At 33.4% G+C, this 25,294-nt stretch overlaps 1 protein-coding gene across 8 annotated transcripts in view; it reads left to right on the top strand.

The window, feature by feature from the left end:
- The window catches only part of Fsd1l (fibronectin type III and SPRY domain containing 1 like), a 75,249-nt gene that overhangs the window by 43,069 nt on the left and 6,886 nt on the right, over positions 1–25,294 (top strand). For 7 of the 8 annotated variants that reach the window (XM_013073479.3, XM_087184212.1, XM_013073482.3 and 4 more), the window contains 7 exons: positions 1,324–1,533; positions 2,743–2,841; positions 8,675–8,804; positions 9,467–9,499; positions 18,622–18,722; positions 19,145–19,396; positions 21,590–21,678. In XM_013073479.3, coding sequence (XP_012928933.1) covers positions 1,324–1,533; positions 2,743–2,841; positions 8,675–8,804; positions 9,467–9,499; positions 18,622–18,722; positions 19,145–19,396; positions 21,590–21,678 — 914 coding nt within the window. The remainder of the gene's footprint in view (positions 1–1,323; positions 1,534–2,742; positions 2,842–8,674; positions 8,805–9,466; positions 9,500–18,621; positions 18,723–19,144; positions 19,397–21,589; positions 21,679–25,294) is intronic. The other variant, XM_087184213.1, reaches the window with a different exon arrangement.

The following is a 25,294-nucleotide window of genomic DNA, read 5'->3' as shown; positions in this document are numbered from 1 at the left end:
GTCCTATACCAAGGGGAAGCAAAATGTAGAGCCAGCTTGGAATTGGTGGATAGTCTTGCCCTTGTGTGTGGGGGTTGGGGTCCCATCCTACAGCAGATCTGCTTGCTCATGTGGAGGAGGTATCACTGTGAGTCTGGCACCAGCCTGGTTGATTGTATGGAGGAGAATGGTGCAAGTCCAGGGAGAGGCTGCTTGCTGGTGTCTGGAGAGGGTTGCTGCATGTCTGCCACAAACCTGATTGCTCACCAAATATATCTTTTATGGAAAATAAGTTGATTAATATTTAAATATGTTAAATGTGGCTCATTTAGTTTTAATGAATCATAGAACCCCTGGGAGAAACATTTAAAAATCTTTAAATATCTTAGGGGGTGGAAAACTCAATTTTGTTTAATGCTGAGAAATTACAACTTTTCTATAAAGTTTTTTTCCTCATGTGCCTTTATTCACACTAGAATAAACAGGAAAGGAGCCCCCCACCAGGGACCCGGAGAGCTCAATCAGGGCCCAAATAGTTCAATCTGAGAGTCTGGGGTTCAAGGCCCTGTTTAGTTGCAGCCTGTGCTTTTTAAATGTCCACTTCTGACTTGTTTGAAAATAGGCAACTTGTGTTATTCTTTTTCTTCATCATTTTTTATTAGTACATGTCCTATATAAACATATTTTAAAATCGTAATGATATTTAGTCATACACATTTATGGGGTACATTATGATATTTTAATACCTCAAACATTCATCACTGCTATTGGGAACATTCTAAATCTTCCTGTTTTTCTGAAATATATAACAAATTATTGTTAACCATAGCCACTCTCCTGTGCCATAGAACACCAGAGTTTATATATTTTTATACTTGATAATGAACCTCTCTCTATTCCATCTTCTCCATATAAAGTTTTTTAAATAAAATAAAAATCTTGAATTATTTTAATTATTATATTCAGAGCAATTCTGAGTTATTACTGATTAATTTATACTCCACACCTGTATTTAACAGATTAAAATTATAATGTGTTGAGAAGTATCAAGTAATTTTTTATTATTTGTCCTTAGCATGTTTAGGATTGCTTTTTGATATGATTTTAATAAACTTTGAATTTATGAAAAAGCTTTGAAACATAAATTCTTCATAGTCTAGCAGTAAGATACTTTTAACATAGTTATTTTGCATTTATAGAGTGCCCTTTCTTTTAAACTGATTCATTTTTAATAGTTCAAAAGCAGGATGAAAAAGCAAAGTTGGAACGACAAACATAAATATTTGATTAATTCTACAATGAATGAGAAATGAGTACCTCCTCTTCTTTTTTTCTTCTCTGCAGTTCCCAAAGCTCCAGAGATAGATCCAGTAGAGTGTTTGGTGGCTGACAACTCTGTAACAGTAGCTTGGAGAATGCTAGAAGAAGATAATAAGATTGATCATTACGTACTTGAATATAGAAAAACTAATTTTGATGGACTTCCACGTGTAAAGGATGAGCGATGTTGGGAGATAATTGATAATATTAAGGGTACTGAATATACTTTATCAGGTAAAATAATAGTAATAAGGAATTTCATTCTTAGAATATAAATGTAATTATGGAAAAATCTTGTGACTTTAAAGTATAAACTTTTAAGTTTGTAGCTAAACTATTTTAGATATTTATTGTGGAAGTGACTTTCTCTTAAAATACCAAGAAAACCTTTGTTTTAATTATTTAGGGACATTTGCAACCTGGTACAACAATGTATATAAAACAAATAATGAAGGGATGTTCTGGAAACAATATTTTGGTGTAAAATTTAATTTTTACCTTGATTTTTAGACTAAGTAAAAAAAATAATTTTTAGCTATACTCATGTCATATTTCACTGGTACTGTTAACTTTTACTGTTTTAGGATTACCTTCATGTTAATACATGAGCTGTGACTTGGTATTAGCAATTTTTGTGTTGTTTTTTTTAAAGCCTTTTAAAAATTTCAGTACAGTGGGGACTTCAGATATTTCAGATGGCCAAATATTGCCTAAAATCTTCAGTGCTTGTTCTGCATAGCAGTAATATTTGGCGCTGCCATTATTGAGTACTACTGTTTGTCAGAGGCTGGGCTTACATGCATTATATATAGTATACCTCATTTAACCAGTATAATACATCTCATTTAATCTTTATAATTATGAAGTTGGTTTTATCATTTCTATATTACAGATAGAAAACAGAATCAAGTTGTTGAAGATCTAGATGTTTTTAGGCTGAGATTTCAATATAGACTTAACTTCACAGTTTTTGTTAATTTCTGTGCTTCACTTCCTGTTTAATTTCATTTTTCACATAAAAGCCACTGTTTCTTGGGGCCGGGGATTTAGCTTGGTGGTTCCACCACCTGCCTCGCAAGCACAAGGTCCCAAGTTTGATCCCTGGTACCAAAAAAAAAAAAAAAGCCAGTGTTTCTTTAGGATATCTTAGTTCCAGAAATTGAATACATTATACTTAGTACTTTTAATGAGGCTCTGGAAAGGATACTTTTTATTACTTGGTTAAAAGAATTGATGAATTATAGAAATAAATTTCTTTTAAAGGAAATAATAGGTAAATCATGATTCCTTTTATTTTAAGCAGTATCATCCTTTCACCATAAATTCATACCTTTTCTGAATAAAGTACTTCAAGGAGGAAAAACCTATCCATTTGAAGATTCACACTTATAATTTTAGCTTCCTTTAAAAACTTCCTGTTTTAAAAACCATTTCATTCTGCAGGCTTAAAATTTGATTCAAAGTATATGAATTTCAGAGTGCGAGCTTGTAACAAAGCTGTGGCTGGAGAATATTCCGATCCAGTGACCCTAGAGACCAAAGGTAAGATAGGTAGCTATGTATACAGCATAAAACAAAACTTAACATGTGAAGTTATTCAAGACTTTGTGATAGAAAGCATTTCATGTGTAATTGAATTTCTTCCTCACTTCCTCTAACAGCTCCAGCCTACTTCTGGATTTCCCAACAGCAGGAATTATAAGGCAGGGAAAATAGAACTATAGTAGTAATTTTCATGAGTTTCCCTTTATGGTTGTATTTGTATGGGTAAAACAGTCAGTAGTAGTATATTTTCTGTTGAGTGCTTAGTTTATGAATTTTAGTCTAGTATAATTATACAACTATTGGTGAGATTTGCCCAGAGATTTCCCACAGGGTGGATTATGAATCAGTAGTAAAGAGGTATATGTTCAGTATAGCTCAGGTCCCCCTTTTTCTGAATCTATTGTAGTTATCACTATCTGTGTAGTTTATTAATGTCCATATGGCACTCACACAGTTCATTTGATCATTAACATTTTGAGAGATCAGTAGACTAGATATTATTGATATCCATACAGCAGATGAAGGAAATGAAGTTGAAACATGTTAGATGACTTGCCCACAATCTCTAGATCTAGCTTGGAAGAGTGTAAAAGTCTTTTTCTGTACCATCTCTTACTGGGGGCCTGGAACCCACATTCTTTCTAGTCTTTGAGAGAAATTTGGATTTAGTGAAAACTCCTATAACAACAATTGAATACAGATTATTTTCTAGGTGTTCAGAATTTGAAGGTCATAATGCTAGGTATTTTCCCACTTGTGAGATAGTTATTGACTGGGTTTACTTCCAGCATCAGACTCTACACATTGTTGTAGGAACTTGGTAGTTGAAGCATTCTACTGATTTGTAGTTCAGATAGCATTTGAACAGGTTTGAATGCCAGAATAAAATAAAATATGAAAAATGTTTTTAAATTTTCTTCTGTTACTTTTTATTTACCCTTCAAATTTAGAGCAAATGTGTGGTGAATTTTAAGTTCAGAAAAATGAATAACTGGCTTGTGATTTCCTTGAAGCTGAGCTGGCTGTTCCTGTTAGCAGTATCTAAATCTTAATAGTCAAACTCTTTAGCTTGGGATTCGTAGAGAGAGAGACTAAGTTGATTCTAGTACTTTTGAACAATTTTCACTGAATAAACACGTTAGAGGGGGGACTAGACTGAAACCCAACCCTGAGACCCACCAAACAGTCTTCTGATCATCAGGGAATCCCAGGATAAAATTTTTCTCTTAACTGTCTATGGATTATAGACTTTCTGGGACTATTATATAGCATCGCATTGCTATTAATGAGAAAAGGAGGTCCATAGGGAAAAAGTCCTCATTTTTAAAAAATGACATATTGAGAAACTCTTTACTATTCTATTTGACCATCCAGGCAAAATAAGTATATGGACTGAAAATGCAGAGAAAGGAAAAGAGTTGGAGATTAAATGCTTGAGGCCTATCAAAAGTTCATTCCGTGACCACTTCCAAGTCTTAATGTGGGAAATAGTGAACACAGTTCATTTCTATCCCTTCAATGTATTTAATAATATTTTTTCTGGCATGGAAATTGTTAAAAGTAATAATAATGTAAGTTCTTAGGGCTAAAATTTTTAAGGTATATTACCTTTTACTTCCTTGTAAAAATAAATAGTATTATATGAATAAAATAACAAAATTGCTCACCACCTCAAATAGTAACGGCTAGGACATAATTTTACAGTACCAAGGAAGTAGCCACTAACACAAATTAAACATATGAAACATTTATACTGTGGGTTTTTGTGTCTTGTTTTCATAGAATTAAATATGTGGAGACTAGTATTAAGGTATATCACAGGGCTTATATGAGAGACAAGACCTCACTTCTGAGATAGTCTTTAATTTTTTCTTTCTTTTTTAAATGTACAGTGTTATCTCTGTTACCTTAGAGAGGGTCTGTGGACTTAATGAGGTACAGTAAGGTGATAGTGTCCATAGGAAAGAGAGATTTTTAAAGAAGACATCCCTCAGATTTAGACCTATGCTTTTTCATTTGAATGTTGTGGTATATGATAAGTCGGGCCATAAGTGGTTTGTGGATAGTACCTTTTCTTGCTGTCTTTGACATCATTTTGCTGGTGGCCCTTCTTTGCGTCATACAAACATTAGGAAACAGCCTTAGTACAGTCCTCCTTCCTTCAGTCTGGGGATTTTAACAAGCAATTGAGAATTGATGGAACCTCAGAGTTAAAGCTAGTTTTTCTTTCTTTCAAAATGTATATTCTTTCGCATACATGACCTAATAGCTAAGTACAAATATTAACTCTGTTTTCTTAAAGCATTTTCTTTTGGAAATGCAGGGTCCTGGTATTAATTCTAATATTTTAATAGCTTGCCTATTGAGGAATCCTAATTCCATTTTTACTGAAAAACCACATTATTCCTTCTTTCTCTAAGTTCATTTCTGTTTAGATGCAGATTTTAAAAGTTATTAACTTCCTTATGTAGGATGACATTTACTAGAAACTATGTGGTCAATAGATTTGTATTCAGAATGTTGTATTATAAATAAAGACAACAGTGACTCTGATGTATAGTTGAAATTGAAGTGCTCTTTTTTTTTACAATTGGGGGAGATTCTTATTTTCTTTCTTCTTCCCCCCCCCCCGCCAATTAACTTTATTGGTACATTTTAGGTATAAAATACAGATACATTCATCACTGGGATCTTGTACCATTACATGAGTCTCTTGGTTCTTCTTTTTTTCCCCTTCCCTTGCCCTCCCTTCACCCCCTCCACCCTTCCCTATTTGCAAAGACCTTGTTTCCATTTTTTCCTCTTCTCATATTTTTTCCTTTCCCTTTTTTCCCTTCCCCTACCCATCCCAGTTCCCCTGCTCTTTTAGACCTTTTCTTCCTGTTACACAATATCAGTTATACATTTTTAAAATTACAATATTAAGATCTAGGAGACATTACCATAGATTTTACAGAATTTAAAAGGATATAGAAAGCATATTACAAAAATCTTTTTTGAAATAAATTTGACAACTTCTAAGAAGTACCTTGGAAGACAAATTAATGAAACTAACTCTGGAGGAAATATAAAATTTGAATAGCACCTATTAAAGTATATTCCTAGCTTGAAAACCTACCTATATGACAACAGCAGGCACATAAACATTTTAACTGATAAATTGTATCAAACATTTAAAGCAGAAAAAAGAAGGAACACTTCTCCCCTCATTTTAGGAACTCAACATTGTGCTAATCCTAAAACTGGATGAAGATAATGGAAGAAAAAAGTATGGACATAGATAGAAATTTGTTTAACAAAACAATTAGAAGTCAGATCTGGCAGGATGTAGAAAGTGGTTTCACTATAGGGATGGCAGTGTTGGTTCAGCATTGGAAGATCCAACCCCAAAAGTAATAATTTCAACAGAGGAAAGGAGAAAGCCACATGATCCTGTCACCAGCTGGAGAAAAAGCACTGGACTAAATTCCACAGCTGTTCACGGCAAAAGCCACCAGGAGACCAGAAATAGAACAAAATTCTCTCAACAGATCAAAGACATGTACTCCATACTTCCAACAAAAACTCCTATGAATGGAGACGATACAATGCTTTCTCCCTAAAGTGGGGAACAAGGGCATATATGCCCACTCTTCATCTGTCCATTAGAACCTGAAACATAGGTCCAAACCGAAATAGTCTGGCAATAAAATGACATGACTAGGATAGGATTGGCAAGGCAGAAGCAAAATCTTTACATGTAGATGAAATGATCATCTACAGAGAAAACACCAAGAAATCTCTAGGAGCCCCCAGAACCTGTACCTGAATCCAGCAGGACCAGAAAACACAAGGCACATACAAAAATTCAGGTCTGTGCACACTTTCTATAAATGAAGAACTGGATATTGAAGCTTAAAAGTCATGCAGCAGTACAAAGGACCCAGAAAAGCTAAAAACAAAAACAAAAACAGTGTTGGAAGACGTTTAGCACCCAATTTTAAGACTTCTAAAGCTACAATAATCAAGGCAGTGTTGGTGTAAGGAAAGACATATAGATCATTGGAATAAAACAGAGAATCTAGAAATAGAACCACACACACATGGTCCACTGAGTTTTGAAAGACTATCCAACATCAGCATTTTATAGAATATAAACTCGATTCAAGAGCCGAGGAAGAGGTAGTGTCTTCAGCAAACAGCACTAGAACACCTGGTATCCGTATATAAAACATTAACCTCAACCCTTTTTTTCCATACATGAAAATAACTTGCAGGGATCTATGAACCTAAATAAGAAAGCCTAAAAGTATAAAACTTTAAGAAGAAATTATAAGGGAAAATATTTATGAATTCAGGGTAGGCAAGAACTATCTAGGATACAAAAAACATGATGTATAAAAGAAAAAAATTGATAAATGAGATTCCATCAAAATTTAGAACTTTAAATGACATCATTAAAATGAAAAGTAGTCCTTAAACAGACCATATTTACAATGCATATAACCTATGAGCAGAATATATAAAGAATTCTTAGAGCTCATTAATAGACAACCCAATTAAAATGTAGACATAAGAAGATGATAAATAGCCAGTATAGCACAAGGAATGATGTGCAACTCTAGAATCAGAAAAATACTAAACAGTACAATAATAACATTAAATTATACACTCATTAGGGAGATGAAGTCAAAAGTTTTAAAAGCCTTATCATGACTTTTTCTTTTTGTTGGATTCTCCCGCTTTGCGTTTAATTTGTCACGCCCAATGGATTCATTCTGCTGGGTTTCCTGGGGTTGTGATCCTCATTGTCTTTTCCTAGGGTATTGTCTAAAATTTTTTGGAGTGCCAATTTGGTATTCATGAAGTTCCTGAGGTGCTCTTTATCATGAAAGTATCTTATTTCTCCATCAAATAAGCTGACTGTTTTTACTGAATAGAAAGTGCTCCTTACAGGAGAAGATAAATGGATTCTTGATTCATTCTTGTGTTTGTTTTCTTGTTTGATGATGTATTCTTGACAGACAGATAGAGATTATGGGAACTGCATTTTAAAATAGAAGAAACTGCATTGCACAGCCATGAATCAGTACATTTTAATGATTTACCCTCAGTTCCCAAAGAAGGAAGTAAATACTTTGTTATACTGATTTCCTAAATTAGTGAGTGGTTCTAAGTCTGTGAATAATACATATAATTCCCTCAAATGCAAAGTAATATGAAAAGCATAGGGTTTTTTGGGGGTTTGTTTTTCATTGTTTTGTTTTGTTTTCAGCTGAGTGGCCCTTTTCTCCTTTTTACTTTTTGCCATGTAAATCATCTTTCAGCTGAGTCGGTTCCCTTGTGTGATTATGGCTTCAATATCTTCATGCTCATCTTAATTTGACACTAATGAGTTTAAGTATTAAAATATTAAGTATTGGAACATCAGAGAAAATGTGTATGTGCCACATTTTCTACAGTATAATTTTTTACACTGTATCACCTTTTCCTTCTCCTTAATTCTATCAATTCTTTCTATTCAGTGAAAACAGTCAGCTGATAACTGATATTATTATAGGAAATTAAGATTACTGGTACTAATGAAGATTCCAGTAAAGAAGAATAGCAGAAATACCTGTGGCCATACAAGTACAGTGTGTTTGGTTAGGGTATAGGATATATAAAGAATAAGGTAGAAATTGTAAGTTAAAGACTAATCATGGAGACCTTTTTTTTGAAGATTAGGAGTCTGAATTTTATTCCTTGTACTGTATATAGTGTTGAATCAATGGAGTAGGAAAATATAGTAGATTTGCTTCTGAAAGTGGAGATATGTTTGTTACATTTGGAAAAATATTATCTTCGACAGCACTTAACTTCAGTTTGGATAACTCCTCATCCCATTTGAATCTAAAAGTTGAAGATACCTGTGTAGAGTGGGATCCTACTGGAGGAAAAGGTCAAGAAAGTAAAATGAAAGGAAAAGAGAACAAGGGGAGGTAAGGTAATCCAGTATGTCTGTTATATTGGAAAAATGCCTATACATTGATTGCCAATAACTAACATTGAAATTTTTATTCTGTATGTGGACAAATGGTTATATATTGATTCTTACTTGACAATAACAAATTAAAATTCTTACTGTATATACCAATATGATTTATGATGTTAGTAATTTCAAAGTAAATAATATCATCTGTCAGTAGTTGAATTTGTCATTAACATTTTTCATTTTTTTTCTTAGTTTCTTTCTTAAAGCACTTATTCATTTTTCAGTATTCTATTTCTTTAAAGTTATATTACAGCAACTTGAATTCCTTAGAGAGAAATTCTTAAAATAATTTCTGAATATTAGACTTGAAGGTCTACACTAAAAGACAAATTTTAGCATTTATAACTTAAATCTTGCCTCTTATAAGCAACTCAGTGAACCCCAGAGGGAGTTTTTTTTATTGTCATAACTTATCTAGATAATGTCTAATTATGGGAGTACCTTTCTTGTTCTCTTGTAATAGAAGAAATTTTTGCTCAGGTTGAAGGTAAATTTTCTTGTGGGTTACAACAGTGAATAAAAAATCCTGAGAAGCTTTTATTTTACTGTGAGGTTTTAAATTTAAGTTGTGAATCAGTCTCTTAACAGTTGCCTATTTTTGTCTGACAGTGTCCATGTTACTTCACTGAAGAAACACACAAGGTGATGATCTGTGTCTGTCTGGTTCTAGGACTTAGTGTATCTAGCTTGGCTGAATAACTTTTTTTCTTTTAACCAATAAGCAGAAGCCACTGTGTAACAGCCTTCATAGGCTAATATATGCTCTTTGTAGACCATCTATATAAGTAGCTTATGTTTTTGATTTACAGCATTATAATGTCCCCCATATTATTTAATTATATTACTTGTGATAAAATAAGCTCTGCTTTGAAGTCTTTCATGAGTTACTTTTCCTCATCTGATTTTCCCTGCTTTTACTTACATTTGGCATCTTTCTTTTTATACTGTATTCAGTATATCTAACATTATAGCTTTGCTTTTATTTGTACTTGACATCAAGCAGGTATGAAGTGTTCTACATTTTATAATAATCATGTGGTTTCAAAAGCGTCAAAGTTAAAAAATAATGATCATTGCTGAAATTATTAGGATGGTGCCAGCTATTAGTCAAGTTGCATGAATAATAACGTACTGTTTAAAGATACAACATATCTTTACGAGAAACGAGAATATGTGCTCTTTTCAAAGTTACCTTGTCTCATCTTTCCAGTTTATTTGCTCATACTTGATAAAAGTAATTTCCTAGTGCATTATAAATTGTAAAATGCTGCTGGATTTAATAGTGTATGAAGTTTCATTTGCTTATTTGGAAATTTTTAGAATGTATTTAGCATTTTAGGTTGTATTATTTCTTTTTTCATTTCTTCTTCTGAAGATTTTTTATGTAGACTACTTCTGGTATGTTGTATAAATTGAGTATTCCTTATTCAAAATGCTTGACACCCAATTTAAATTTTAGATTTTTTTGGAATTTTGAATATTTGCGAATACATAATGATTTACCCTGGGTGTTCATTTATGTTTCATACATAGTGTATGCACATAAGCTGAAGATGATTTTGTACAATATTTTTAGTGCACATATCTTTGATGTGGGTGAGATATGGAATTTTATATTTAAGGCATCCTGTCAGTACTCAAAAGGTTTCCAGTATTGGAGCATTTCAGATTTTTGGATTAGGGCTGCTCAACCTGTATACATTTACTTACCTTTTCATAAATATTTATTTACTGTTGGATGTTGTAGGATTTATAGGGGTAAACACTGTTCTTGCTTCCAAGAAATTTACTCTCATTGTAAATACATATATGTAGTATATATATATATATTTTGCATATATATGCAAAATAGACATTTGTGTAATAGTGTGAAGAAAGGATGTCATAGAAAAGAAAGAGAGGGCAAGGGAAAGGAAGGGAAGAGTCTAACTCAGAGCTGCCAGGTGTTGAGATGGTCAGTTAGGACAGTGAGCTAAACTGAAAGTAACAATCAAGGCTTTTCTTATTTTACTGTGATAGGATAAGCAAGAGGTCACAGAGGAAAGCTGTGTGTTGAGCCAGTCAACAAGGATCACAGGTAGAGGATCTTCTCACTGCTGGGAAGCCCCAAACAAAAGGCTCCCCCTGTTTTGTGGAACAGAGAACTGAAAAAGACCAGGAGAGAAGAGGATTAAAACTGGAAAAAGTGAGCACCCGGAAGGAAGCTCCCCTGCTGCCATCCCAGGCTCCTAGGGCAGAGAAGCTGAGCTGGTCCCAACACCTGGAAGGAAGCTCCCCGCCTCCATCCCAGGCTCCTAGGGCAGAGAAGCTCAGCTGGTCCCAGAACCCGGAAGAAAGCTCCCCTGCTGCCATCCCAAGCTCCTAGGCCAGAGATGGTGAGCAGCATGGGCGCCAGAAGCACACCCCCCCCCCCGTGGAAATGAGAAAACACATAAACAAGCCTCAAAAACAGAGTTCCAGATCACCTACAGCAACCCCAAAGGGAAATGAGATGGAACAATCTGATACTAAACTACCTGGACTCTCTGAACTGGCAACAAAAGAGGATCTGGGAAAAATGAAATCAGAAATAATTACTCAGATAACAGCAAAGATTTTGCTCATGGTGCAAGACATGATTAATGAATCTAGAGAGGACACATAAAAAAATAGAGGATCTGAGGAACATGATGGAATCCCAACATAGGAAACAAATGGAATCCATAAAACAGATACAAACAGATTTCCAAGAGATTAAAAAATCCATGGAAAGTCTGCGCAGCAGAATGAACCAATGTGAGGATAGAATTTCACATGTAGAAGATAAGATTGCAATTAGTGAGGAGGAAAAGAAAAATTGCTTTAAAATTGTAAGGGAACATGAGAAATCAATCCAGCAGCTGCTAGATGATGCAAAGAAGAATAACATAAGACTGATTGGAGTCAATGAAGAAAGAGGAGAGAGTGCATATGACATAAAAAATCACAGAAGTGATGGCAGAAAACTTCCCAAGGAGGGGAAAACAACTTGACATACAGATAAGTGAGGCATATAAGACACCAGCTAGCTTTAATCAAAAACAATCTACACATAGGCATATAATAGTTAGGATTTCAGAAATCCAACAGAAGAACAAAATTCTACAAGCAGTGAGAGAAAAGAAACAAATCACATACAAAGGAAAGCCCATCAGAATCACAGCAGACTTCTCAATGCAAACCCTCAAGGCAAGAAGAGCTTGGAATGATGTATTTCAAGCCCTAAAGGAAAACAGCCTCCAAGCCAGATTGATGTACCCTGAAAAACTGTCTTTCAAAATTGATGGAGAAATAAGATACTTTTATGATAAAGAGCACCTCAGGAACTTCATGAATACCAAACTGGCACTCCAAAAAATTTTAGACAATACCCTAGGAAAAGACAATGAGGATCACAACCCCAGGAAACCCAGCAGAATGAATCCATTGGGCGTGACAAATTAAACGCAAAGCGGGAGAATCCAACAAAAAGAAAAAGTCATGACAAGGCTTTAAAAACTTTTGACTTCATCTCCCTAATGAGTGTATAATTCAATCTTATTATTGTACTGATTAGTATTTTTCTGATTGTAGAATTGCACACCGTTCCTTGTGCTATACTGGCTATTTATCATCTTCTTATGTCTACATTTTAATTGGGTTGTCTATTAATGAGCTCTAAGAATTCTTTATATATTCTGCTCATAGGTTATATGCATTGTAAATATGGTCTGTTTAAGGACTACTTTTCATTTTAATGATGTCATTTAAAGTTCTAAATTTTGATGGAATCTCATTTATCAATTTTTTTCTTTTATACATCATGTTTTTTGTATCCTAGGTAGTTCTTGCCTACCCTGAATTCATAAATATTTTCCCTTATAATTTCTTCTTAAAGTTTTATACTTTTAGGCTTTCTTATTTAGGTTCATAGATCCCTTCAAGTTATTTTCATGTATGGAAAAAAAGGGTTGAGGTTAATGTTTTATATACGGATACCAGGTAGGGTTCTAGTGCCGTTTGCTGAAAATACTATCTCTTCCTCGGCTCTTGAATTGAGTTTATATTCTATAAAATGTTGATGTTGGATAGTCTTTCAAAACTCAGTGGACCATGTGTGTGTGGTTCTATTTCTAGATTTTCTGTTTTATTCCAATGATCTATATGTCTTTCCTTACACCAACACTACCTTGATTACTATAGCTTTAGAAGAAGTCTTAAAATTAGGTGCTAAACATTGTCCAACACTGTTTTTGTTTTTGTTTTTAACTTTTCTAGGTCCTTTGTACTCCTACATAACTTTTAAATTTCAATATCCAATTCTTCATTTATAGCAAGTATACACAGACCTGAATTTTTATATATACCTTGTGTTTTCTAATCCTGCTCAATTCAAGTACAAGTCCTAGGGGCTCCTAGAGATTTCTTAGTATTTTCTCTGTAGATGATCATTTCATCTACATATAAAGATTTTGCTTCTGCCATGCCAATCCTATCCTAGTTGTGTCATTTTATTGCCAGACTATTTTGGTGGGGACTAGGTTTCAAAGTTTAATGGACAGATAAAGAGTAAGCATATCTGCCCTTGTTCCCCACCTCAAGGAGAAAGCATTGTATCTTCTCCATTTATATAAGGCGTTCTAGCTGGAAGTGTGGAGTACATGTCTTTAATCTGTTGAGCAGGTTCTGTTCTACTTCTGGTCTCCTGATAGCTTTTACCATGAACAGCTGTAGAATTTAGTCCAATACTTTTTCTCCAACTAGTGACAGGATCATATGACTTTCCTTTCCTCTGTTTAAATGATGCCTTTTAGGGGTGGATCTTCCAATGCTGAACCAACACTGCCATCCCTATAACAAAACCACTTTCTACATCCTGCCAGATCTGACTTCCAAGAGTTTGTTTTGTTAAACAAATTTCTATCTATATTCATACTTTTTTCTTCTATTATCTTTATCCAGTTTTAGGATTAGCACAATGTTGAGTTCCTAAAATGAGGGGAGAAGTGTTCCTCCTTTTTTCTGCTTTAATTGTTTGATATAATTTATCAGTTAAAATGTTTATGAGGCTGCTGTTGTCATATAGGTAGGTTTTCAAGCTAGGAATATACTTTCCTTAATAGGTGCTATTCAAATTTTATATTTCCTCCAGAGTTAGTTTCATTAATTTGTCTTCCAAGGTACTTCTTAGAAGTTGTCAAATTTATTTCAAAACAGATTTTTGAAATACGCTTTCTATATCCTTTTAAATTCTGTAAAATCTGTGGTAATGTCTCCTAGATCTTAATATTGTAATTAAAAAATGTATAACTGATATTGTATAACAGGAAGTAAAGGTCTAAAAGAGCAGGGTAATTGGGAGGGGTAGGGGAAGGGAAAAAAGGGAAAGGAAAAAATATGAGAAGAGGGAAAAAATGGAAACAAGGTCTTTGCAAATAGGGAAGGGTGGAGGGGGTGAAGGGAGGGCAAGGGAAGGGGAACAAAAATAAGAACCAAGAGACTCATGTAATGGTACAAGATCCCAATGATGAATGTAACTGTACTGTATACCTAAAATGTACCAATAAACTTAATGGGGAAAAAAAAATTAAAAAAAAAACTGGAAAAAGGGCTAAGACAGAGTGGAAAAAGGTGTCTTCAGATCTCCTCCACCCTTAAGGAGATATCCCAAGAAAGTACTTGGTATAGGGCCTTCCTCCCATAAGTGAGTCTCTGAACAGAGATGACTAGACTAGGAATGTAGATAGGTCCATGAGCATGGTTGGGGAGAGTGGTAGAATTGCAACTCCATGTATGAACTGTGCTATATTAGCTGTGCACCAAGTATAGTATAACAAGGTAGCCCACCCTGTACAGCCCATTGCCATACCTCCCCACAATGTGCTAGCTAAAGCCTTTGTAATTATCTCTGTTTGGGCAAAAAAAAAAAAATCACACATAAGATTTTGGCCTGAAATTAGACTCCTCAGAAGTTTTTTAGTGTGGTAGGATCTGGAAGACCTTCAATAACAGAATGGTATTTAGGCTAGTTCTTGAGGAACTGAGAGAATGTATGGTATTTGGACTTGGAGCGAGGGGAGGAGCAACAAGAGGAAAGACTAAAACTGATTGTGGGAGATTGGGAGCAGATCAAGACCTTGAAATCCCAAACTAAGTCCTTTGTAAACAATTTGGAAGTACATGATGACTTTAAAAGGCGAGGGAACCAGGGCTAGGTTTTTATTTTGTAATAGTGAATAAGATGAACTGGATAGCAAAGAGCTCATTCAGGAGGCTAGTAAAATAATCTAGTCTAGAAGTAACAAAGGACCTTAATTTATATAGTTAAGTGGCCAAGGTATCTTTAAGAGAAGCAAGGGGTGAGAAGATTATGTTTTACATAGGTGATAATAGCTATTGTATTTCTTCCCAAAATGTACTTAGAGCTGTATGGCTGGAATACTGCAACGGAAGAGGAGTTCTTACTAACTTTTCTCTGAAACTAAACTGCAATTCTCAATAGTTATCTCTGTCTTTCTTTTCTCCATGCTTCCCTCAATTACTTTTTTACTGGTAAGTTATAATTTTTTTCTTGAAATTTTTTTTCTGGTTACCGAATGAGCTCTTAAATTTTGAAGCAATACCAGGTGAACATTTGTTTATTTATACTATACAAGTGTCCATTGCTATTTATTGCTCTGAATTACCTGGGAAATGTTTTTCAAAATGTATGTTTCTTCCTAGTGGACATACAGTTTACTAGACTGTCAGTGGACTTTATAAAGGTTTCCTGGTTGATTCTGATTCTTTTGTGCTTTTTCAGTGGACAAGCAGTAATTTATTACAAAATCCCTAAGCCCTTTGTTTCTCAGTATAGGACTGTGTGGTTCAGGAAAGTAAAGTTGGTCCTTAGATAATAACATCCCATAGTCATTTTAAGCTGACATTCATGTCAGAATGTTGCACACCTCCTGTGTACTGGGGATAGAGAGGTAAGATACGGTTCTTGGCAGTAATTATTTCCCTTTCTTTAGCTGCTCTATGGCCAGGTTACTCATTTGCCATAGTAACCAAATACTAAGGGCACTGTATAATGGACTGTATAAGAACTATCTTTTCATCATCATCCTTTTAATCCCTGCCCCTTGTTAGGGGAGTTTTTTATTTGTTTAACTTCAGTGGCTCCTATTCCTGTTGAACACCAAAATCTACAGTGAAGCATGGTAATTTTTAAAGCTCTACAAGTGAACTGGAGGGGTAGCTTAGTGATAGAATGCTTGCCTAGCATGCACAAGTCCTTGGATTAATCCTCAGTGGTACAAAATAATAAAAAATTAAAAGATCCCCAAGTGGTTCTGTGCACCCAGATTTGAGAGCCTCCGGTTTGGTTCATTTACTTTTTCCTCACCTCTAATTACACATATACTTTAACCTCTTACCTCTTTTCATATGATTCTTGCCTATTACAACAAAATCTTTTTTACTTTCTTTGCTCCATCTCTCAACTGAAGAGCAGCCATAGTCATCCCTGCTAAGTGTAAGGATAGAACTAGCAATACAAAAAAACATTAAAGATTGAAGTGAAGTTAGATAACTAATTTTCTAAAATTAGTGACATTTACAGTTCACTAAAACTATGTGTACTTTGTGTAATTATCAGTATTTGAAGTTGAGCTAGCTTAGAAGAAGGAAGATTAATATATTTTGATGACTTTATTTTGGACAAGTCTTTGGTGAGCTATTCCAAATGCCCACTCAATTTTCCTGGAGGAAGTTTCATTTCAAATAAAAAAATGAACTTTTGTAGAATAAAAATATAAACTTCCTGTTTATAAACCACATTAAGACAATCTTACTTGTAAGCCCCTCCTTTTCATATTTTTCCTAATGTTATATCCAAAACAGTGCTTTTTTACCCTTGTTCTTTAAAAATTAGTAACAGAAAGCGTTTGTCAGATGAAACGTTTCTAGAAGACCAGTTTTAAAAGGAATATGGTAGCTGGTTGTAGTAGGTAGGAACTCTGGTGATGGCTTCTTCTCAAAGTCCTGCAGCAGCCTCTGTGGTATCTGTGGATTCCCTTTAGTTCAGGACATGGTTTGAAAATGCCAAGTTTTGAGACACTATGCCTTCTCCCATAGGATAATGAAAACAGAGCTACTTTTATTATTTTTTAATTTTGAGGAAAATACAGTATTATCTTTTCCCCTTAGTTTAAGATAAAATATTTGAAAATTATACAGATCTTTGGTAAGCAGATTTTTAATATTCTTTCAAAGCTTATATAAAAATAATCAAAAAGAAAAATGTGATATAGTCTTTTTTTTAGTTAAGTTTACAGAATTTTTTTTTTTTTTTTTTTTTTTTTTTACTATCAGTGACTCTTAAGAGTATTGTATAATAAGTATTGACTTAGGTAGTCAAACCAAACCTTGGAGAAGTTAAAAAATATATATTTATTCAGGATAATGATTTTCAGTTTTTATTCATTTGAATTTATTTCTATTTACTTCTGCCCTCCCCCAATCAGATTTTATTTTGCTTTCCCCTTCCCCAATAGGAAGAAACTATTGTCCACCTGAGAACAAATTTTACAGAACTTTTAATCTCACTATTCTTACTACCTCTGTTCATGCTGTCTGTTCAAATAGGATATATAGTCAGTTACTTAAATATCTTTTTAAAGATGTATCTTTACAAAAATAACCTTTGTCATCCTTTGGGAAGAATTAAACTAGATCATGTAAATACTAGAGTTGTTGAGTTATAATTGTGCTGCCTAATACACTATAAAGTAGAGGAAGTGGTCCTGAGTTCACTGTTTTAATTCTTTGATAAATCTGCCTTCTGACAGTAAGACGTTTAAATAATGCAGATTAATCATATGAAACAACTTTATATTTTTAATTCTTGTTTTACCTTTGCCAGGGAATTTTATTTCAGTATAAGTTGACAGCTTATTAAAATCTATTCAATTGATCTTTTTTTAGGAAAAAATTCTAGTACACCAATATTTTAAAATGGTTTTTATTTCTAATTAGTGCCAAGAATATATATAGAGTATTTCTGTTTCTCCTAAATAGCATTAGGATATTCTTAACCTCCCAAAATTTTTTGTGTTTTTAAATACAGTGAATCAACATAATTAAAATGTTATTTAAAAAGTTTGAGGTCTCAGCATATTGTGAGTTTTTGAGACTTGGTGAAAAGCCTAGTACAATCCAGTTTACCATATCATAATTTGATATAAGAGATCAGATTGGATCTTTGCATTTTAATGCTGGAAATGCTTTATAATACTTGATATTATCCTATACACTGATTTGGACAATTCCTGTTTCTCTTTTTAAGAAGAAAAGATAACAGAACAAAAATACCTACTGCTAAGCTTTAGAAGTTTCTTAGTTGTGATTGTTAAGAAGCAGCCTAGTTTTGCTTTTATTTAAATTTAATTGCAAAAAATATAAGCTGGAATGCAATATCTTCCTTGATTTTTTTTTCTTCAGTAAGTCTTGTCTCATTTTGGCATTTTAAAAAAAATTTCAACTTTGTGTTCTTTGTATAAGCCTTGCTCAGTGTGCATGACATTAGTGCTTTCAGCCTGCTTTGTATTGATGGCTTCTTATATTTGAGTATTATAATTGACAACTCTCTGCTAATAATAATTCAGAACAAGTTAAATTATGCTGTTTCTGTGATACTAGAAGTCTTTTTGAAGATTTGTAATTTTAGTTTATGAAACATTTCCAGCATAAAATACTTGTTTTTCCTTTTGTTCTTGTTTACATAGAAGTGGTACACCATCCCCCAAACGGACATCTTTAAGCTCCAGGCCACCACCAGTAAGAGGCAGCAGAGACCGCTTTACTGGGGAATCATATACAGTACTGGGTAGGATAAAATGTGATACAGTTCTTCATGATCTCAGATTAAAGCATCATATCACAGTGGTGGATGTTCTACTTGCTTAGAGCTGGCGTATCTACCTTTGTATTCAGTGAATCCTCACAGAAATTTTTCCTGTTAAAGCTTAATTGGGGGCCTTTTGAAATTGACCTATTGATACTTTTAAAACTACTTCAGTTTACATAGTGATAGGAAGAAAAGTTATGAAGCATTTTATATTTAGAAAAAAATGTGTAAGTAAAGTTGTAAGTACTCTGCATTTAGTATCTGTGTTGCCAACATGATTTGTTTCATAGAAATAGCAGTTGAATTAAAATTTTTGTGTCATTTATGGGATAAGTAATAGGTAAAAATCTATGACTCATAAGGAAGAAGTGAGTCAAGTCTTCCTTTCTGATCTTTTGTAGGAGACACTGCTATTGAAAGTGGACAACATTACTGGGAAGTTAAGGCCCAAAAAGACTGTAAATCCTACAGTGTGGGAGTGGCATACAAAACTTTGGGGAAATTTGACCAATTAGGAAAGACAAACACTAGTTGGTGCGTTCATGTCAACAACTGGCTACAAAATACATTTGCAGCAAAACATAATAATAAAGTCAAAGCTTTGGATGTTACGGTTCCTGAGAAAATAGGTGTATTTTGTGATTTTGATGGGGGTAAGTTTATTTTTTATAAGTCATTGTGTTATAGTTGCTTGTATTTTGGTACTTCTCCTTGTCAGTTCTTTATACAGAATTTCTATTAATACTATGGTAAGGACATTTTGGCCAGCTGGCTTTCTTCATGCATGCAATCTCAGTTCTAAAATCTACCAGAAAGGTATATGATGTATGCCTAGAATACTATTAAAATATATATATATATAAAAGATATATCTAAAAGATATCTATAAAAGATATATATATATATATAGCATTAAATGGATTTACTAAACCTCAGAGATTTTGCTAATTATAGTCTTAAGCACTAAAATTTCTTCTGTTTTCTTTCCTGTTTTATTATGTACTTGTATAGAGTGGTGCAGTAAGATTTTTTTGAGTAGGAGTAGACCTTAGAAATTACCCAGTCCATCTGCCACACAATATAAAATCCTTATTAAACTATCTCTTCAGGTAGTTGCCACTCATGGGCTGAACTTTTTAATACAAAGTTTATTGTCTAAGACAATTAGAATCCTGGTTATTGAACAAGTCTTGGTTAGGTTTTTCTAAAATGGATTTACTTTATCTCTATGACTGCTGAGACTAACACAGAATTGTGTTTCCTACTTCTTATTTATATGGTAATTTTTATTTGTTAAAAACTACAGACTGGGGCTGGGGATTTAGCTCAGTGGTTTCCGCTGCCTGCTGCGCAAGCCCAAGGACCCAAGTTCAATCCCCGGTACAAAAAAAAAAAACTACAGACTGCTTTTTGGGGCCATTTTTTTCAAACTCTACATTCTTTGTTACTAGCTGTTCCTTTTACAACTTAATTTTTCCAAACCCTTATAATCTCCTGTATACAGTGTTCAATGTATTTCTTAAAGGCTGATTCTTAGAGTTACCAGAATAGAAGAGTGATTTGGCAACACTACTTCTAGTAGTCTGAGTTAATAGCATTGTTAAAGCTACACTGACCTGTATTGATCCTAATCCACTAGATCTTTTTTCACAGAATTCTGTTAGATTTCATTTACTGTCTTAGATTAGGAAATTTAGGGTTGATTCTTATTGTTTATAATTGAAGAGAAGAATGTTAACATTTATCCTTTTTTAGTTTTAGCTTAAAAGATTTTGGCTAAACTTGTCCTATTGAAATCATCTAAAAATCAACTTGAAAATTTATCTTTTGAAAAATTTCTTAAGTTTTTTTGTAGTTGATAAATATCTTCTCTGTTATCTAATTATAAAAATATTGAAGATGATAAAACATTGAACTGTGTTACAAAATTAATTCCCTAGTTTCTCTCCAAGTTAACACTTTAAGATAATAATACCAGATTTCATCATTTTAAGTAACACTGGGTCCAGTTAATTTCATGAACTGTCAACTTAATCACTGAAAAAGAAAAGAAAAAATTAATTTTGGTTTGATTTCATTTTAGTGATAACATGTTAATTTTGCTACATTCTCTTTTACTAATTACTTTGAATCATATAAACCATTTTCCTCAGAATAAATGACAAATTTATTGGTGCACTTTTTTTTTCCTGTTTTGACTACCAAGATAGCATTTGCTTATTTTTCTCTCTTCTTTCCCATACTCTGTGATTCCACAGAAGTAATATTGAGAAGTAATATGAACCTGTGGCACGTGTGCCACAGCCAGCTGTTTGTTATCATTGAAAGCTCTAAAAGGTTCACCGTCACTGGCCTAGAGCATAGAATACAGCAGGGAAAAGATGTAATGTAGAATGAATCCAATTCTGAAAGCCTTGAAAAATAATAGACTAATCTTTAATTGTGCAGACTAGTGGTTCTCTACCTTTTAGAAAACTGTCATCAGTGATGGTGATCTACTATTAGAAATACTAAAGATTAAATGGTAAAAATGGAAGAGATTGCAAGCATAGATAACATAAGACTTTTAATGCTCAGTCTTTAAGCAGTGTAAGGCAGGAGCATGTCTTTGTTTTTTAACTGTTAGATTGTTATTGCTTGCGCAGTGCTATCAACATAGGAAGTCTTAACACTTGTCCAATGATTGGTACAAAGGACTTGAGCAGTGGGGAGTCAAGAATAATGGATTTGATATGAAAGTAAAATTCAAAGTATGTTCTATATTTTTGCATGATTATGTGTTAGAATTAATTAGATGTTATAATTGTTTGTATAATAAATTAGGCTTTTTTCTCCCTTCCTTTTAGGTCAACTTTCTTTCTATGATGCAAACTCAAAACAGTTGCTGTATTCTTTTAAGACAAAATTTACTCAGCCAGTACTACCTGGTTTCATGGTTGGTACCTAATTTATATTTTACTTGGCATGGTAACTTTAAGGAGAATAATCTGTGCTGTATTATTTGTAGAAGCAGACTATCTTACTTTTTATCCGTATTTATTCTCTCTTTCCCCAGTCCACCCTCTCCAAAATTTGTGATTTTCTATATATGTTTTGATGTTTCAATGTTAATATAATACATAAAGGCACACAGATGATAAGCATTTGATTTGATGAATTTCCACAGGACTGCACTTACTTTTGAAGCTAGCACTTATAACAAGAAATGAGGCATTACCAGAACCGAGGAAGACCCTTGCCCATTTCCAGTCTTTAGTGGCCTTTCTCCAAAGGGTAACCACTATCTAGAGTTTTAATAACATAAATTCACTGTACCTCCTGTTCAACTTCAGATAGATGGAATCAAACACTATCTTTTTAGCTCAGTATTGCCAGATTTATCTATATCCTGTGTCATTATAGTTCATTCATTCTATAGCTGTATAGTTTTCTTTTTTATGACTATATCACAGTGTATCCATTCTAGTTTAGTTGGATATGTTTGTTGGTGGTTTTCATTTGAGGGGTGTACACACACATACATAATTTCAGGTCTACTCAGTTGCAGGCTGATACATAGAAGAAAAATTCCCATTTCTCCACACAAAATGAAACATGGTTCTAAATTAAATGTTTTAAAGCAAGTAATATTTCTGGTTCCATTGCCTTAACCTTCTGCATGTCTCTATAAAGCTAGGGTACTGTGGGGAGTTCTGGAATCCAGCTAAGGTCACCATTATTTTGGATAGAGCTCTCCTTAATTTGGGGGTTACCACTACAAATCAGGATGGTGTATTTCAAGTGCAGACTTTGTGGACTGTTTTATATGTGTTTTCTTCCGTCACTACTCCTAAGCATAATCCACCAGTATGAAGAGAAAGTATTCAGGATAAAATGTGGGTTTAAAATACGGTGCTTTTAAATCTCACAGTCAGTGATACTTTCTTATTCTAGATACTCTAAAATCTTTTTTTTTTTTTTGATACTCTAAAATCTTAAGCTTAAAAGAATGCTAATAACCAAGACTCCTAATTTTTCATTAAAAAGATAAAAGTGATTAGTAAATAAAGTTATTGTTTTAGGAAAAATACTTTAAAATACTGAAAGGACTGTTTCTTTTTTTTAAGCTTCGCCATAAATCGCTCCTGTATTATGTATTTTTGGCTGTTTTTCCAAATTGGTAAATCAAAGACTAAGTATTTACCATACAGAAGTACGAAAAATATTTTTTCCAACTCTTAGGTATATAGGTATATAGGTGTATGTGTGTGTGTGTGTGTGTGTGTGTATATATATATATAATATATATATATATATTTTTTTTGGTACTGGGGATCGAACTCAGGTCCTTGTGCCTGCAAGGCAGGTGGCAGAATCACTGAGCTAAATCCCCGGCCTTCTTAGGTATATTTTTATAAAAGATTCATATTTCAGTTTGAATCAATCTCATGTAGATACACACTGAGTTTATTCATAGTTTTGATCCAAATGATGAAACTGTAATCACACATTAGATGCTTTAGGAAATTATTTGAAACTTTTTTCTTTCATTGAAGGTTTACTTTTATTAAGTAAATGAATGTTAATTTGTATGAGAGATTAACTTTTAAGTATTAGGCTTTCCTGTGGATTTTTTTTAAAATTTGTTACCGAGGATTGAACTCAGGACCTTGCACTTGCAAGGCAGGCGTGGTGCCACTGAGCTATATCCCCAGCCCCTTTTCCTGTGGATTTTAACAAATGGATACAATCATAGAAGCACCACTATAGTGATATACAACATTTCCAACACTCTAGAAAATTCCTTTTTGCTCCTTTGTACTGGAACCTTCCCATCACATCCAGCCCTATGATTTAGTAAACATTGTTAGTCATTGAAGTTGTGGCTTTTCCAGAATGTCATATCAGTGGTATGGTAGAGAGTCTTTTGATTGTGTGGCACAGTGCATTTGAAATTCATCTGTGTTGTTGTATGTGTCGTTGTTCTCCTTTTTACTGCTCAGCAGTGTTTCTGACATGTATGTACCACAGTTAATTCATTGATCACCAGTTGAAGAATACTTTGAGTTCTTTCTAGTTTAGGCAATTAAGAATAAAGCTACTATAAACATTCATAGGAGTTTTTGTATGACCAAACATACAGTTTCATTTTTCTTGGGTAGGGTTGCTGGGTTACATTGAAAATGTATGTTTAGGTCAGGGGATTTAGCTCAGTGGTTCCGGCGTCTGCCTCTCAAGCGCAAGGTCCCGAGTTTGATCCCTGGTACAAAAAAAAAGAAAGAAAGAAAGAAAAGAAAATGTATGTTTAGCTTTATAAGATATCAAAATGTTTTTCAAAGTGGTTCTACCATTTTTGCATTACTACCAACACTATATGAGAGTTCATTACATCCTTGCAATTATTTGGTATTGCTAGATTTTTCTTGTTCTTAAGCCATTTTAGTAGCTGTATAGTGGTATTTTACAGTTATTGTTTGCACTTTCATAACGATAAATGATGTGGCACATTTTTTCATGTGCATATTTTCCATTTATATAATTTCTTTGATATGTTAAAGTATGTTAAAATCCTCTGCTTGTTTTTAGGGTGTTATTTTCTTATTATCAAGTTTTAAAATTTCTTTAAAGCTTTGAATATAAATACGTGTTTTGAGGATATTTTCCATAAGGTTGTAACTTATCTTTTTGCTTTCTAGATATTTCAAAGTGAAGTTTTTCATTTTGATATGAAGTCCAATTTACCCACTTTTTCACATTTATGGATGGTACTTCTAACACAAGATCACAAAAATATTCTCATTTCCTCTTGAAGTTTTATAGTTGAATGTTTTGGGTCTATGGTCTATTTTGAATTAATTTTTTTGTATATGGTGCGCTTTGAGATTTTTTTTTTTCTGCACATGGATATCTGATTCTTCTAGTACCATTTACTTAAAAAAATCTTTCTCCATTTATTTGCTTTTGCACTTTTACGCTAGATATTTTGAATAAATATTTTTCTAAATCACTTATTTCATTACCAAAATCAAAATAACCTACTGGTAGTAATTTTATAACCTGAATTGGTTTTATATTTTGAGAGCTTATCATTATTGAGCCTGCTAATTTTAAAAATTTAGAATGAAAATTATATAGTTATACATTTCACAGGTCAGATTTTTTAATGTAATATTCTACTTAGCAAATATTGAACACATCAGGATATAATTGAAAGTGAGAATACTTGTTGAATTTCCCTTGCTTTAAACTTGTGTCTGGTATATTTTCATACTTTTAAGCCACTTGACTGTCTAAATTTGTTTACTTATCATGGTACTCTGTTTCACAAGCAAAGCAGTTTTATCTTTCATAAACTCCTTCATATTAGTAATAATTAATAGAACATGGGAAGTGCATCTGGATGTCGTCATTTGCATTTTTTTGGGAAAATCCTTCTTAAAGCATTGTAAGAGTTCTTACTAGTAACAAGATAGGCAAGAAGCTTACAGTTTTTACCATGTTAATAAAGGAATGTTAGGTTCCTATAATCTAAGCCTACATCTCATTATCAAAACTAAAAGCAATAACTAGGA

Source organism: Heterocephalus glaber, unplaced genomic scaffold, assembly GCF_053883595.1.
Source record: "Heterocephalus glaber isolate CG9 unplaced genomic scaffold, H.glaber_assembly_v1.0 deba00001481, whole genome shotgun sequence".
NCBI lineage: Eukaryota > Metazoa > Chordata > Mammalia > Rodentia > Bathyergidae > Heterocephalus > Heterocephalus glaber.
This window is presented reverse-complemented; position numbering and strand designations above follow the sequence as displayed.